Source organism: Triturus cristatus, chromosome 7 (genome assembly GCF_964204655.1).
Source record: "Triturus cristatus chromosome 7, aTriCri1.1, whole genome shotgun sequence".
In the NCBI taxonomy this organism is placed as follows: Eukaryota; Metazoa; Chordata; class Amphibia; order Caudata; family Salamandridae; genus Triturus; species Triturus cristatus.
Window position 1 is genome coordinate 1,425,455,866 of NC_140590.1, and position 16,400 is coordinate 1,425,472,265.

Here is a 16,400-nt window from a genome sequence, read left to right on the forward strand (position 1 = left end):
ATCAACCACTGCAAATACCCAAATGTTTATATCCCTGCCAATGCCCTATTGTTATTATCGCTGCCAATGCCCCAGTGCATCTGCTTCTCTCTACATCCGCTTACCTCTATCCATGACTATAACCTAATACCTTTATACCCTTGCCTATGCCCTAGTATTTCTATCCTTATATGCAAGTTCGAACCCCTACCTACAGTTATAACCATTACCTATACTATAGCACCTCTACCCCTGCCTACATCGTTGAATCTCTTCACCCTTCACTCGATTACTTCTACCGCTCAACAGTTTATGTGCTGTTTTCCTGACAATTGTTTCAATTTACCTTCGTTACATTTCCTCATGTTTTTCGGGTATAAGAGGTTTCCTCATTTTGGATACTTTGCTAATTTGGATTTAAGTTGTTGCAGTTGCAGAGGATAACTTGCTCACATTATGTTAGGTGGCTATCTGCAACAGGTTTGGTGGGAATTCAGTCAAACACACCAGGTACTTGCAAAAGGCACGATCAGCTAATGCAGCTTTATAGTGATGAACAGATGTTTGTTGTTACTGAATATAAGTGTAGTCGTTTTGTGTACCTCAGATGGATGAAAGGCTAGGTGGATCCACCAGGAATCGAAAATGGGACTAGGGGGTGAATGACATTCCTGCAGAGAATGCCTTGGTCCACTGAACCGAAAGACAAGATTTTCAGGTCCTGCGGTTGCTTTAGTGAAGGAAACATCAAGGAAAATATAGTACCTCTTTATAAATTATTTTAAATCATATTATTGATTCAGAAAAGTCCAAATCCCTATTCTTTCTCTTTTGAGGCTGCTTGGTGGGTGCTGTTCAAGAGGCGCAAAACAGATTCACTTAAGAGGGACATTATTAGATGAAGCCTCACTAAGAGTAAACAAGCCTTCTCTTGATTTCAGAGTACTATTGCAAGAAAGCTCTGGCAGGTCGTACAGTTCTTGGGAGTATGTAAGGGTGTAAGCAGAAGAGGCACCCTGCGGGTCATCATAAATACTATTAAGGGCACATAGCAGAAGGCTTGAAGAAACATTGAACAATGTGGTTAAAAGTCACTATATCCCAGGGGCGCTAGAGTGCCCGGCCACATGATGGCCGACACTTTGTGAGGCTCTGCCGACCAGAGGTCATTTATCCTAATTTATCCGCCTCGACGGTGGACACTGGCGCTTGTTTAGCGCTGAATATGTATATGCAGTCCTGCTGTCTTACGGGAGCTCCTTTTTGAACAAGCATACGGGACAGAATTGACAGCGACTGCCATGCTGTTCTGTGCGGCCTAATGAGGAGTTGGCAGTGCGGGGCCTAGATGCGTGGCTGCCGCCAAGATTGTGACAAGACCCTCTAGACCACTGACTGCGACTAGCTATGTGCGGAAGCCCTGTGAACTTTTGCTACTGGCGCACCTACCAGACATAAGTATCGGCCGGCTTGTGAGAGGATCACTTGGACCGAGCGGGGCATGTGCTCGCCTCCTGAGAAGGGCGCCAGAGCACCCAGGACTCTTGCGGCTTATAGCTGCCTAACCCACAGCACGGGTGTCTGCAGCTGAGCCGATTCAAGACAGCCACTGCATCCACATGTGGCAACTGTTGCGGTGTGGCGAACCGGCTCCACCCTACAGGTAGGACTGGGGCTAATTGGAGACTGGAAGCTGGAATATGTTTAAGCCTGCATCTCCTGTGTGGTGCAGAGACCCGCGCAAGACAGGGCATTTTTGGGAGTGCCCTTCCTCACATCTCCTACGTTTCTAATAATGCAGAGATAGGACATCTCAGCGAGAACGATTAAGTTCACCACATTCAATCATGCTGTTCACTGCCTGATCGTATGCTACTAATGCATTGGCCTGGGCTGCTGATAATACTTTGAAATAGCTCATGCTGTTTTCAGCTCCGGGGCTGTTGAGTCTGTGATTTGATCATTTATAGTTAGTCTGCGAGTTGTGGGAGTAGACTGTCACTCTAATTAACCTCTGGTCGCCCAGCTTCTTCGTAGCTGGGAGTGTGCCGGGACTCTGGCCTGCTTCTCTGGAATGACTCCCTGGTTGTTTACTTCTTCTAGCACTTGTGGCATTGTTTCGGTTGGGTGCATTCGGTCCGGTTGAGGGGCTGAAGTGGGAGGTGGATGGGACAAATGTGTTATTGTGTTTGACTGTTTTGCACTCTGCTTTTACTCCTTTTCCTCTCCCTACTCCCTTCTCCCACTCAGCAAACGTCTACTATTCCATTGGTGCTGTGATCCTGCTAGCGCTGAGTGCAAAAAGTCTGCTATGGCACCATTGACATGTGTAAAAACAAGGAGATTATGGACGAGGCGCTGAAACTTTTCAGACAGCCCCAGTCACAGATCTAGGTTGAATCCATCATAGTTCTTTAGCACACTTCGCCACCCCAGTTCAGACCCAGCTACATACAAATCAGTCTTGAGCCTGTGCCTCATGGAAACAGTTTAGCTCGAACTGCCAAGCCAGGTATTCCCTGGACCGGAAACAAGCATCCTGGGACCAGTTTCGGGGGTAACTCCCCTCATCAGCCAGGCTAGCTTGAAACCAGTGGCAAAGTGAGCGAGGGATCCACGTCTGGGCAAACTGGTCCAAGGATGCTTTTTCAGTTTTTAATTTAGATCACTGGATTTGCAGTGGGTGGAGTGTTTTAATAGCCTTGTAGCTCTTTCGCGTCAGAATATAGCAGTTGTTAAAGGCCCTCTTCCCGTGGCTCGGGCCTATAACTTGGGTTCAGGGGCTTTAGCAATCGGGGAGGCCCTCAGCAGCAGGCTATAATATAGCAGCAGGCGACTGTCCTGCAAAGTTTTTGTACATAGCATATCAATGTTTTAAACTTCCAGAATGGCCATAAAGTTTAGATCCAATGTCTTTTATCAGTAAAAAACAGATGCACTATTGCAAAACCATTTTATGACAGTTGCCTACTTTAGTGGCTTTGGCAATTTGGAATGAAGTGCACAGCAGATGAAATGAAAGCAAGCAAATAGGCCAGTTAGCACTATCTCAGGAGCTGTAATCTGCTCTAAAAAGTGAAAATGGAAAGAGTGAAAGGAAAATAAATGAAAGGGGGCCTATAAAAGGAATAGAAAACTAAAGGACTGGCAATCCTGGTTGGCACTAAAACACACATTTTTAAAGGGCAAGAAAGCCAATGGCTGAAGTAGGCGACTCAGCATCCACTGCTGTATGCTCTCAGATGGAAGCAGAGAGTAAAGGACACTCATACAGACCAATGGTAGAAGGGGGCTGAACAAATCCCCTCTGTGTACGTAGATATAGACAGCTAGCTAGATAAATAAATATGCTTTTATTGAATGGTTTTGATTACAAACAAGATAACGGCAGACAACTAAGCCTGCCAAGCATTCTGAAGAGATTCACGCAATAATTATTATAGCACGAATCTTTCCCTCCTAAGGTTTTTCAAGGCATGTAATCAGCACCAAAACCTTTCCTATAAAAGTAATTTGCGAGGTTTCATATAACAAGATACATGAGGCCAGGCTTTAACCTGGTGCAGTTAACAATCCACCCTTAAATGCCTATTAGCTTTAACATATGCATATCATACCAAATAAATATTGCCTACTGCATTTCAGAACTTTTCATCATAAGCAGATCAGGCATATGAAAGGACTTTTCCCAAATAACCAATTACAAGCAAAACCTTTGTCAGTGGTTTGTCACCATACCAAACTCACGCAGACTGTCCTGAGTATAAATAAGCTTTCACAGATGGCATAAACTGCAATACAAGCCCTCTTTCAGTGGAAGCACACATAGCCTGCCAAATCAAATGCTAATGGTGAGTTGAGACTAAGCCTCTCTCTCAGTATTACTTCTCAAAGCTCTTTCTGTTGAGCACAAAGCCAGACTTAAAGCCTAAATACTAACATCTGTATAATAGGAATTCTCTCCCCCTATTTTGGAGCCAAAAATAAGAATATATTTTATCTGAATTACTGCAAAGACAGCTCACTGAAAAGATCATGGCAAAGTCCAATATAGGTATTCTGGTGTCAAGGCCCAGGTCTTTCTGACCATCAGTGCAAGGTTCAGCTTCAAGCGTAACTGCAAAACACTTGGCGTAAATGGGTTTATTACATAGTCTGTACCAACAACACACTGAACTCCTGGCAACCAAGGAATCCGCATGAAGCTTTCACAAAAGAAAATCAACGGCCTGAGCTGCAATGCTTAAGCAGTGCACCCTGCCGATGGGAAAACTGACAGAAGTCAATGAGGTAACATGATAAAGACCCTTGAGGCCAAATGTTAGTTAATAACGTAGGGAATAAATTACTTCCCTGCACATTTATTTTTATCCTACACACAAAGTTTTCCAAATCCCAAAAGTTCAGAACTCACCTCTGAACAGAATCAATGGTTTTATTAATAAAAAATAACAGTTTTTAACTACTGCTCCCAGAAAGAACCAGGACAGCAAGATAAACAGTGGAAGACCTAAAGACAGCATAAACGTGCTTCTCACCTGATCACCATAATAGTAGGAGCAGCCATTAAGATTTTTAAACCGAAAGTCGTTTGTAGGAAACCATCCTCACAGTAAGAAAAAAAAAACCTTACAAAATACCGAAAAGGAAAACCTACCTAAAACTCTGCAAAGAGTGCAGGATTTTTTTTTGTATATAAAAAAACAATTGATTTAGGATCTATATTTTTGATGGCTACTCTACCTGTAGAATCCTTTTGAATATCTTCACCTTTTGACTAGATCCTAAACTTCAATAGCTCTCCATGCTGGTAGAGTGCTCTAGGCTCCTTCTAGGGGCCGAAAATACCAGCACTGTGACATCACTGGATCCATAAAATTTGGGGAGAGGATGTGGCCTAATGGGTTAGGTAAGTCAATCTCAAATCAGGGGAACCTGGTTCGAGTCTCAGCAACGACAACATCCTGTGATTCTGGGCAAATCACTTAATCTCCCTGTGTCTAACAAAAATGAATGTGTCCTTGTGTAATGTAACTGGTGCTCGTGAAAAGCGATCCAACATCTTTGGGTCAAGTTCACGGTATATAAAACTCTGAATTAAAAATTTCCCCCATTGGTGCCCCAACATAATTTTCCCATTCAGTTTTTATGCACCTTCGAGAGAAGGTGGGAGGGTTTGGGGAGGATTCTGCAGGTACATAGAGTACCTATCAGAAAGACTGTTGCAGAAGGCAAGTAACTTTCTTCTGAAAGATACTTTTACCAGCAGATTCCTCACCTTTTGAATGGATTCCCCAACCGGGAGGTGTAATTGAAGGACTGGTAAACTAAAACATCATGAAAGATTTGGAATGCAAAATAACCCTCTCTCTGCACCTCCAAATCCAAACAGTAATATTTTGCTACGGTGGCGAGGTAAGCTCAAATCACCGTCTTGCAGATCTCTGCCAAAGGGACTCCCCTTCTCACAGCTGAAATAGAAGACGGTACCCTGGTAGAATGAGCTCAAATGCCCCCTGGAGGTTCCTTGTGTGCCAGACGTGAATGCATATTGAAGCACTAGATGACCCATCTTGGCAACATCCTCTTGACAGCTTTACCCTTCATCTTACCAGTGTAGCCGATAAAAAGCTAATCACGCCAGAAATACTTGGAATGATCAATATAAAAAGTCACCTCCTCTGTGAAGCCTCTTTTCCTCTTTGGCTGGATGTTGGGGTGGGGAAGAAGGCAGGCACAGTGATATGGCTGACCAGAATGGAATGGTGTGAAGGCTTTGGACAGGAAAGTAGCCCTGAATCTAAGAACCAGCTCGTCAGGAAAGAAGGAGGCACAGAGGAGCTTGACACGCTCAGTGCTTGCACTCACTGATAGGTCTAGCCACTGTAATGGTGATCAGAAAAACGGTTTGAAATGTGAGAAGTCGCAAAGGGTAACTGTGTAAAGCCTGAAAAAGAGAATATGTCACACAAAAAACTTAAGAAGCATATTAATGTCCCATTGAGGAATTATGGAAGAACGGCGATGGTAGAGGTAGTGGAGCTCAGGTTTTTGCCAGCATTGGAGCCGGAGTTGAATCCATGGAACTAGGAAACAAGAGCAGGAAGAAGCAAAGGGAGCCTGGGTAATCTCCACCAACACCATTCTGAATGGCAAGTCCAAAATATCCCTGGGGCCAGAAGGTCAGCCAAAGAGGACCACAGTCATCTGAAAATTATCAAATATGGTGTTCTGATGGAGCAGGGTCTGTTCCAGGAGGAGGAAACTCTGGGTAGAGATGACAGGTTTGAGGCCTGGGCAATACAGCAAAAGACACACAACTGATGGACGGAATGCAGAACAAATCAAAACATTCACCCCCAGTCAAGAGATCTGGGTTAAATCCATCATTCTTTTGCTCACCATGCCACCCCAGTTTAGACCTGGCTATATGCAAATCAGTCTTTACCCTGTGCCTCATGGGAACAGTCCAGCCCGAACTGCCAAGCATTTGTCACCCCGAGTGGGACGGGTATGCTCAGACGCGAGTCCCGTGCTCTCCATGCCACTGGAATCAAGCTATCCTGGCTGAAGAGGACTGAAACCGCGAAACCGGTCCTAGGATGCTTTTTTCCAGTCCAGGGAGGACCTAGCCTCGCAGTTCGGGCTGGACTGTTCCCATTGGGCACAGGGTCAAGACTGATTTGCATATGGCTGGGTCCAAACTGGAATGGCATGATGAGCACAAAAAAAAACGATGGATATAGGCCCAGATCTCTGTACTGGGGTGAATGTATGACATTGTTCTGCATTCTGTCCATCAATAGTTCTTTTTGCATTGGGCAATACAGCGGCAGATGTTGAAGGTCTCCGAACTGGCATTGGGCCAGATGGAGTGACAGGCGCCAGATCCTCCTGAGGAAAGCAGACAGATTCTGGCTCAGATGAGGAGTCCTGAAGGACCAGGGAACACCTCAATTACTTATCTTTGTAAGATCAGCATTACTCATAGTATTCACATCTTTCTTATGCTTCCTTTAGGAATATTTTGTTGACAGTGACTCAGACGTTGGATTAAACTTCCTCCTGGCACAGCAGTCCTCCTGGACACGGCCCATAAAAAGACTGGCCTTGCGTTCTTTGATGGCCTTGAGATTTACGCTTCCGCATGACTCGCACAACCTTGCATGTTGGTTGGAACCCAGACACCAAAGACAGATGATGTGGAGAGCCGTGATGGACATTTGTCCATCACAGTCACTGCAGGATTTAAAAACTGACCTTTTACTGTGGGACATTCTTGCACTGTACCAAAAAAGAAGCGGTAGTAAAAAAAATTAAAGAATATTGACAAATTGTTGAATGCCAAAGTGAGAAAGTTTGAGGAGAACAAGGTCTACAGCAGTGTTGGAGTGAAAAAGGGGGAACTGATGTCAGAGCACCGGGGGGGGGGGGTGCAATATGGCTCCAGTGATGTCACAAATGCGTAGTTTCCTGTGCCAAAGTGGAGCAAAGCACCTCCTGCTAGCACAAAGACGTGTTGAAAACTTTCCAGGTCCAGTCTGAAGCCTGGTATATGAAAACAGTGAGGAATCTGATGAAGTATCGATCACACAAGGCTGTTAAAAAACAGTGTGATAAGCTGGAATTAGAACACTTGGCACTGAAATAGAGGTGAGAAAAACAAAATGGTTGTTTTGCTGCTCAGCTGTATGAGCTGAAGTAGGACTTTAACGGAGAACTGACTATAGAAACAGAAAACAGCACAGACACCATTTTAGGTCTGGGTTTTGACAGCACAGCTATCGCTTACAGTAGAGAGCAGGCTTTAGATCTGTTCCCTCCAACCTCAGGATTTATTGGACCAGCATCGTTCAGCCACTGCCTTAAGACTTTCCCAATAATGTCAAGGCTCATCCTAGGAATATTCATCTCTCAATGAATGCTATTGGCTGTTGGACGGTATCCTTCTGCCTCCACTCGAAAACTCGCATTAAACTGCATGAGGGAGGACTTTACTACTATAACCCTCAATGTTCACTCTTTATGGTCCCTTCAAGTGTGCAAACCCTGCAGGTGTTACCAAATTAAACCCAAACCTACTGGCTTTGCCAAGACTGATTTCACATAAAGTTATGGCCTTTTGGAAAAAAATCATTTGAAAAGAAAAAGAACCATTTTTGTGAAAAATAAGTCAATTTAAGAATTAAAGTTGAGATGCCTTCGTTGACAGCCATGGCGGGTGGAAATTATTTAATTGTTATTAACATGGAAAAGATTTCTCGCTGCAGAACTGAATATACATTTAAAAAAAAAATATACGAAATGGGTATTCTCTCCTACAATAACATTCGAAACAATACGTTCAATGGCATATGTTAGCCCCTCAGTGTGGAGATGGTACTTACAAGCAGGAGGCAGGTATCCGCCAAACAAAAGGTCCCTGATCGGCCAATCCCAGCGCTGCAATGCACCACAATAGGTCCGTGCTCTGGGTTCAGAGACCCCGACTCTCTCACTTTGAACAGGAAGTTGAGGAATGATGCAGGCGACTCTGGCACTCCGAAATCAGGCCATGTGGTGTAGTGAAAGTGCAGAATTTCTCTCGTTTCGTGAGACTAAAAAATAACATGGAAAGAAGGCAACACTTGTTTTCACAACTTCATCAAACTGTTTAGAGAGACTGACATTCAGTAGTCACCAACAATGGCTGCATTAGATAAGACACTACGGATACTGCCACAGAAACTCGAGACTCCTTTCTGGTCTGATTAATAGAAATGCATCAGCGGCATAGAGAGGTACGGCTAGCGGCTGTATTGCATAGGTGAGGCAGGATGATCATTCAAAATAGATACCAGCTAATTTTTAACTAATTTTAACCCACGTATTTTAGGGCACAACTTTATTTCAGAAAAGGTGTGAGACCCGTTTTAATTGTTACTTTTTGATACGGTGTCGAAACTATGCATGCTTGTGTACAGCTTAAACCAACTCAGAAGTCTGCTTTCCTTGCAGGGCTGGACATGACATGCTGGAATACAAACAGTCCCAACATTATTTTATTATTTATACAAATGAGTTTATTGCAATTTTAACCTAGCACAATTGTTTGATATTCAGGTGGTTCGTCCCACCCTTTTATGATTTTAAAGAAATCGAATAAAAGTACTCCATGCAATGTGTCGCAATTTGCAATGATTTTAAGTAATTATGCAATAAAAATCATCATTCATTTATTCATGAAAACTCGCATCACGGCAGCATAGATTAAAATGGATCTGCTGTTCCCTGGATTCGCCCCAATATGCACCTGAGTGAGATTGTTGAAATCCAAAATTTATAATTATACCATTTGCTCCCAGGACGACCGATCCCCAATAGGGTCTTCTCGTCCGGCGTTTCGAAAGGCCTAAGCTTTTTTTCGGCAAAGCCTACTTCATTACTTTAAAAAACAAACAAACAAAAAAACAAAAACATAAAACCTTTTGTGGAATAGTATTATAGCGGACTCTTTCAAATGAGTGTGGGATACACCCAGGCACAAGATACAGCTGTGCGACTTGGCGAAGAGAGGCCAGGGGCTGGCCCAGGAGGTTTAGGCAGGTTGTTTTGCGGATTTACAATCCTTCTGGGGGATTTATTATCCTCAGCCCAGGAGGCGCAGGTACATGCCTTGCTCTCCTCACTTAGTATCTTCGACCAAGGAGGGGTAGCAAACTACTGCTCTACTCTGCAAAGATGGTAGATGTGTTCTACAGAGTTCAAGTCTACTTTCTGCACAGACATGATAGAGGTGTTACTCAGTGCTTCAAATGGGCAGGTACTGTACACGCAGGTACTCTGATACAGAGTACCTGCGCTTCTATTTTCCCATTTCAAGCACTGGTGTTACTAATTTACGTGCTTCGCTTACTCTGCTTACAAATTATCCTCTAATCTGGGGCAAAGAGCAATCTACTATTCGGAAGGCTTTTCGTTCCACATCTGTCTTGCTAATGGGATGTTCTTTACTCAGACCACAGAGCATTAAATATCCCTTTGTCGCTCCACCCATCCTCCATGTGAAGAGCTGATACTGTCCTCAGAACGGTATACCCAGGGCTTTAAGTGGGCTGGGTCCCGACGCTGCTGAGCACCGGCAGTTCTAAACCAGCAGTTGTCGAGACGGGTCCCTACCGGGCTCTCCATTTTTGCCCTCACCCTCCGGGTGAAGAAAAAAAAAATCTTAACTCTGCAGCAGTGCCACCCTTCACTGCCTTTGGGGTAACTTCGAAGAGACTCTTTAAAGTTCTTTCACAGTTTCATCATTTCAGAACTGAATAATTGTCATATTATATTCAACAAAGTCATAGTTGTTGCTTATGCAACTAAAAACCATTAACAAAGCCACTAGTTTTGGCTTGCTGTAGGTGCAATGTTACTTTTTGCATTATATATCTGGATATAATGACAGAGGTAGCAAAATACCAGTCGGGCGGTGCACTATACTAAGCACAGATTTTTTCGCTTACGTGTTTAAGCCACGCCCTTAATTGCATTGGCCACGCCTCAGAGATGCTCAATGCCCGCCCCCCCCCCAGTTTTGCTTTTTCATCCCATTCAAAGCCCTGGGCAGACTAAGTGGGATGAAAAAACAAGGGGGGGGGGGGGGGGGGAGGTCTCTCAAAGGGCCATGGCCGATGTCATTAAGGGCGTGGCTTAGAAACACTTAAGCTAAAAATCTGTGCTTAGCATAGTGTGCCAGCCGACTTGTATTTTTACGGTTTGTCATTAACCATACAACAAGTAACATCATACCTACAACAAGTCAGGACTATTGGCTTTGTCAATGGTGGTTAGCTGCATAAGATAAATAAGTAGCAACTATGGCTTGTATATAATATTGAAAACGCTTCCACTTAAATTCCTGGTGACACAAAGACAATGTTGCTGCTCCTGAGTTTCAAAAAGAGAAGGGAAATCCAGAGAGAAAATGGCTCCCTAAATGATTTACCTTCTACAACGCTCACCTGGGTGACGTCATGCCCTTAACCTCTCGACTAGTGAGAAGTGAGCAGTGTGAGCATGCGCACATCGATGTGCCTGCTGTCACAGAAGTACGGAAAAACACGGACCGCTTGTGCCAGGGCCCAAAACAGTGCCAGATAGGGACCCGTTTCGAGGCCCCCCTTAAAAAACTGCCGGTGCATAACACCGGTGAGCGCCGGCCCACTTAAAGTCTTGGACCTGGGTATCCCGAAGCAAAGGCTCCCCATCTGAGTCACCTTTTACCGCTCGAATATACCCAAAAGGATGAAGGCATGACGCACCCTTGGGTATTTATAGCCATAAGCACTTTCCTCTCAGAAAGGGACTGCTCCGAGAACTTGTATTCGGTACCCAGAACACACACTTCCGAATACTCTGCGTTGCCACTACTTCCATGGAGGCTGCAGAGCCAGCAGAGAGAGAGAGAGCTCATTCGACCAACGATTCTTATGACCGAGCGCGTGTCGCTTCACTCCGGTCTCATGCAGTCTGCGCGCGGCCCCTCTTCATTTGCCGTTATTATGGTGGGTGCAAAAGCAGGGTGCAGCCAATCTATAGCAAAGGGTCACTTCAGAAAAGCTCCCGTATGCTGCCGTCTCAGGCATGCAATTTTCATACTTTTCAATTAACTTAATGCACAATTCCATAGACAACCACCAGAGGGCACAACGATGCCAATTAAGACCGTTTCACTCTGATCAATGAAATAAGATTCCAGAGAGGTTGGAATCCGATCCAACGGGTGGCATTATCGAGTCAAGGGAGTCTGAGTAAAACACGTCAGATGTCCACGGACTAAAATCAAGGGAGAAATTGCGAGGTTCTGAATAGGGGCAACATCTTATTGTTAATATCGTCAATTTCGAACCTAGCCGATCTAAAGTCAACAGATGCAACATTGATAGAGTTTATTCGCATTGATGACCTCCTAGCGAGCTAATCTACAAAGGCAACCTGGAGGACATCTGCAATTGCCCAAAAAGTGTTGGCAGAACGGCTTACCTTTAAGAAATGGGTAATAAACATTACCCCTTATTAATAACAAGGCTATCCCTTACCTCTGCTCTGGTCAGATCAAAAAAAGAGAAGCCATTAGGACACAGAAACCTACTCACTCTGTGCTCAAGGGGAACCTTGGGGCACTCTCCAACGAAGAGGGCAGAATCACACGAGCAACAAGGTTGACATCCAATCACAACTGGCCCACGTTATCTTGATTGAAGGTGGATCTCAGAGCAATACATGGTTCATCTGGTAGCCCATGACAAAACTCAGCTAATGGTGCATTCACCAAGAACCATCAAGGCCTCCTATGCCTATGCTCATGGAATGTTAATGGCCTTGCCAGCAAAACAACAGACACTGAATGTCTTCAGTATGTAAAATTGTTCGATACCATCCCTTTGCAAGAGGCTTTGTTTGCTGAATCATTACATTTACAGGGGTTTGCATGCTTTTTTTGTCCCAGCCGTCAAGGGGGCAAAATATGGCCACTTACTAGGCAGCTCACGCCTAAAAATCTTGAACAGTCTCAGTAAAAGCATTACATTCTAGCTTAACAGGAATAATTGCAATTAAGATTACCATCCTTATTCAAAGCGCCTAATCTGAGGTAGTAATTATTAATACTTACATTCATCCCAAAAGCAGATGAAAGACCTCGCGACAGCTGGGGAAGCAGCTTCTGAAGAACAAAGGTGAGGAGTAAACATCTAACGTTGTCCTCTCAGGGGATCTGAATTTGTACCTCCTTGGCTCCACACTGGATGACCTTGTGCTAGCCTAATCTTCACACTGGGACATACCGGCAGAAAATTAATAAAACCGGCAGACGACAACTTGACTACCTAGAACATCTTAGCTTTAGGGCCCTCAAAGGCAGGTTCACGGAAGACAATCCACCACTACCACCAACTCAACAGAGGATCACACCTTAGTCACCATTTCGCTGTTCTATCAGGTTTAGGGGACAAAGGAGACAGTGATCATCTTCCACAAGTGGCATCCTTTCTTGCCACTCCGCCCACACCCAGCGGAGTTACCTGGCTCCGTGTCCAATGTTAATTTCAAGAACATTAAGTATTCACAATCGACTATAGAGTACCTGTCAACGCCTACAAAGGACTTGCTACAAGCAAAAATGGAAACATCTACTTGCGCCATAACATGTGGGAGTGTTTCACCAACGGGCTGGCAACAAATTTTGCTGCTTCCACCAAAATAAGGACTCATCATACACTCACTGGGTTGGGGGCCATCCCCAGGGCCCAACTAACACAACTGAAGCAACTCAAAAAGGTAATAAAACAGCACCCTAAGATCTCTCCGCTACAAACGGGGAGGCTGGCCTTCAAACACACTAGACTACATAAAACCTTGCTTAAGAAGCTGAAGTGGGCCATTAGTAGGTCACGGAAAGATGACCTATGGGCCAGATATTCCCAGATATAAAGCACAATGATAGCCCACGCTTTTGGGAGTCGATCAATAAGTTAATGCACCCATCCTACTACGGAGGTGTTACGTCACACATACCCGAAGAAACCAGGGCAACATTTCTGGGGGACCATTTCAACCATCCAGCGGCCATAAACGCCCCGGGTCAACTATGGCAGGGAGATGCAGACATATATCCCATTTATATTACGCACTATGTACGAACAGGCAAACAAAGCCACTAGAGGAATCGTGGCAGCGTCTTAGTGCTGAACCCATATCCTCGAAGGATTGGACAAAAATACATGCAGAGGTCCGGAGGGTGCCGGTGTATGCCAAGTTCGAGCAAATATAGTATAATATGGTACATATGACCTATTTAACCCCTAAAAGATTACATGCCATCCATCCCTCAAGGGAGCCGGATTGTCCTTGAATTGGAGCCGCAAAAGCATCCCTGGCCCTCAAATCAGTGTAATGCCCCCGGCCAGTGGGTCTCCATGAACTGCACAGCTTAATACTTCAGGTAAAAATCAAGCAACAAGGGATACCACGTCAGAGGGTGGGTCCAGCAGATTTCCTGCATATAGTTTGGCCCGGTTTCATTATAGTCTCCTACTGGCTTGAAATATTGGCCCAACTGCAGAGAGCAACAGGCTGGGTTGTCCGGCGGACAGTAAAGGCGTGTTTGTTAGGACTCCTTCCGGAAAACTCAAACCGACGGCTAAGCAGGCGCTTTACAATACTGGGCCTACGGTGGCGAAGCTGCACATAGCAATTCATTGGCTTAGCGCACGACTCCCGACGCAGGAAGCTTGGGAGAAAGATTTACTGGGATGGGCGGGGGCAGAGGAGACACGCATGAGGAAGACCAGGAGGGACAAGAAAGCACAGGATGCCCTATTGGCCTGGAGTGCAATGACACAGGCACTTCTGGAGTACTTCTGTATACAAAAATACAACATACAACTTAAAAATTATAAATAGAATAAAAAGGGGGCATAATTAGCAGTAATTACATACAAGAAAAAAGCGCATTCAGTCAATTAAAATTTCAAAAAAATCAACTAAAAAAAAAAAGGAAAAAAAATCAAGTGGCTTTGGCCTCTACTCTCCCTTATTAAGGACGAATAACTCTTGCTCGGATAAAATACAATTAATGATTTTATCTCACATACTTCTCTCGCTTAAACCAAACACTGAGGAGGAAGCGGCTAACTGAGAATACAGTAGGATCCGAAGTATCTACAGTCAGCAAGTGTTGAGCCTGCCAGTAATGTGTAATCCCCAGGTTCAAGCACATTGGTTGGAGCCCCTTACGACGTAGGTCCAGATAACCGGGACATACGACTATAACATCTATTGACTCTGGATTCAATTCACACACTGGACATATTCTAGAAGCCTGGTTATTACTCCAGCTGCTTCAATACTCTCTCAAAGACAAGCAGCCATATCTAAATCTTACATAAAGGCTTTTGGACAAGCAAAGGGGTTACAAAATCCAGGTGTAGAACTGTTGAGCGAGTCTAAGAAATCCACTGGAATGTAAACCATGGTTGGTGAAGAGGAGCAGCAGCTCCACAAGGGTGCTCCCATACAGAGTTCTCTCTGTGGAACTTACAATGCAGTTGCTCTTCATCAGCTTTAACTTCAGACAAGAAGACATCTAGCATGTGTGGCACTGCTGCCTCCTCCAGGGTTCAATCTCAATGGAAAATGGTACCTCACTTTCTTCACTCTCTTGGCTCAGGGTTGTCTCTGTTAAGGTCTGTGAGAGCAGAATAAGTGGGGTTTTAAATGGCGTCACCTATGTTGGTGGTGGAAGGAGAGGAATTTCACACAGAATGGGGGAGTCTTACTAAACTTGAGAAGTCACTGTACATAACTGCTATAAACAAAAGCATGTTGGACAATGTTGTCCATCAGGCTATAAATTGAGATGATTTTTTATCTCATCAACAAGGGATTCTTCGACAAGGGCTGTAGCATAGCAGTCATGATTTGTGGTTGCTAGGATGGTCATCAATGATGAAATGCTAGACGAGATGGTCATGGACAAAGTCATTAGAAAGACAGCAGACAAGAAGCACTGCTGCAGAGGTTGATGATTAGAAGCGAACATTTATTAATTCTACCAAAAAAAGATTTGACCTTTTCTTCCTCAAAAGTCAAGTTCCACCTACTCCCTCTTCTTTAGGATCTTAACTCGAATACAGCACTCACATTCTTTAGAGGCACAGATAAATCTACTCTCCCTATCCTTAAGGGTTTTTGTGGAAAGGTCTTGCATATGTTACGGTTCTGTGGGATGCTGTTAGAGTAAAGCCAAACAATTAATGTGCCGGTCAGAAGCAAATATTTTTGCAATCGTGATCTAGCAGGGTTTGAAAGGAGGTCTTGTTTTTCAATGGTGTCTCAGTCAAGATCGGGCTCAAACCTTTTTTCAGGTAAATGGAGTCTAACAGGTCCCTGAGAAAGGGAATCAATGATGTCCCACAACAAACTTCAGAGGGTTCGAAGAAACAAAGTCTTGTGTGAATCTTTCTTTCACTAATTGTGCATTAATAATTCTGAACTAACGAAGCTTCTGTGGAGAGTGAAGATGAGAACTACTCTACTTTCTTGGCTGTATTCTGGATGGTACATTGTGATGCATATTATGTGCTAAGTGCAACAGTGATTCAAGTGTTTACTTTCAGGGATTTAACGTTTAATACTGAGAATTTCCAGAATGATGGCTAGGAAAAAATTCAAGCATGTGAGTTTATGAAAGACCAAATGTTTTACAATAATAGTTCACATATGCAGGTCAATGATGATGTATTCAAGATTGTGCATTGAACTCACTGAATACATTTTTGTTATGGAAGACTACTTACAAAAACCACGAACAAACCTCAGATTTTCTGACTATCAGATGTACAATTGTGCGAGGCAACCCATAACAGCTGAATTGTACTAATGTCGTTTTC

The 16,400-nt window shown here is 44.1% G+C and overlaps 1 protein-coding gene across 1 annotated transcript in view; it reads right to left on the reverse strand.

Annotated features, from left to right (window-relative positions):
• PTPN1 (protein tyrosine phosphatase non-receptor type 1) overlaps positions 1-16,400 on the reverse strand; it is a 350,095-nt gene that overhangs the window by 84,304 nt on the left and 249,391 nt on the right. The window contains exon 6 of the mRNA XM_085619150.1: positions 8,367-8,576. Within this exon, the coding sequence (XP_085475276.1) occupies positions 8,367-8,576 (210 nt within the window). The remainder of the gene's footprint in view (positions 1-8,366; positions 8,577-16,400) is intronic.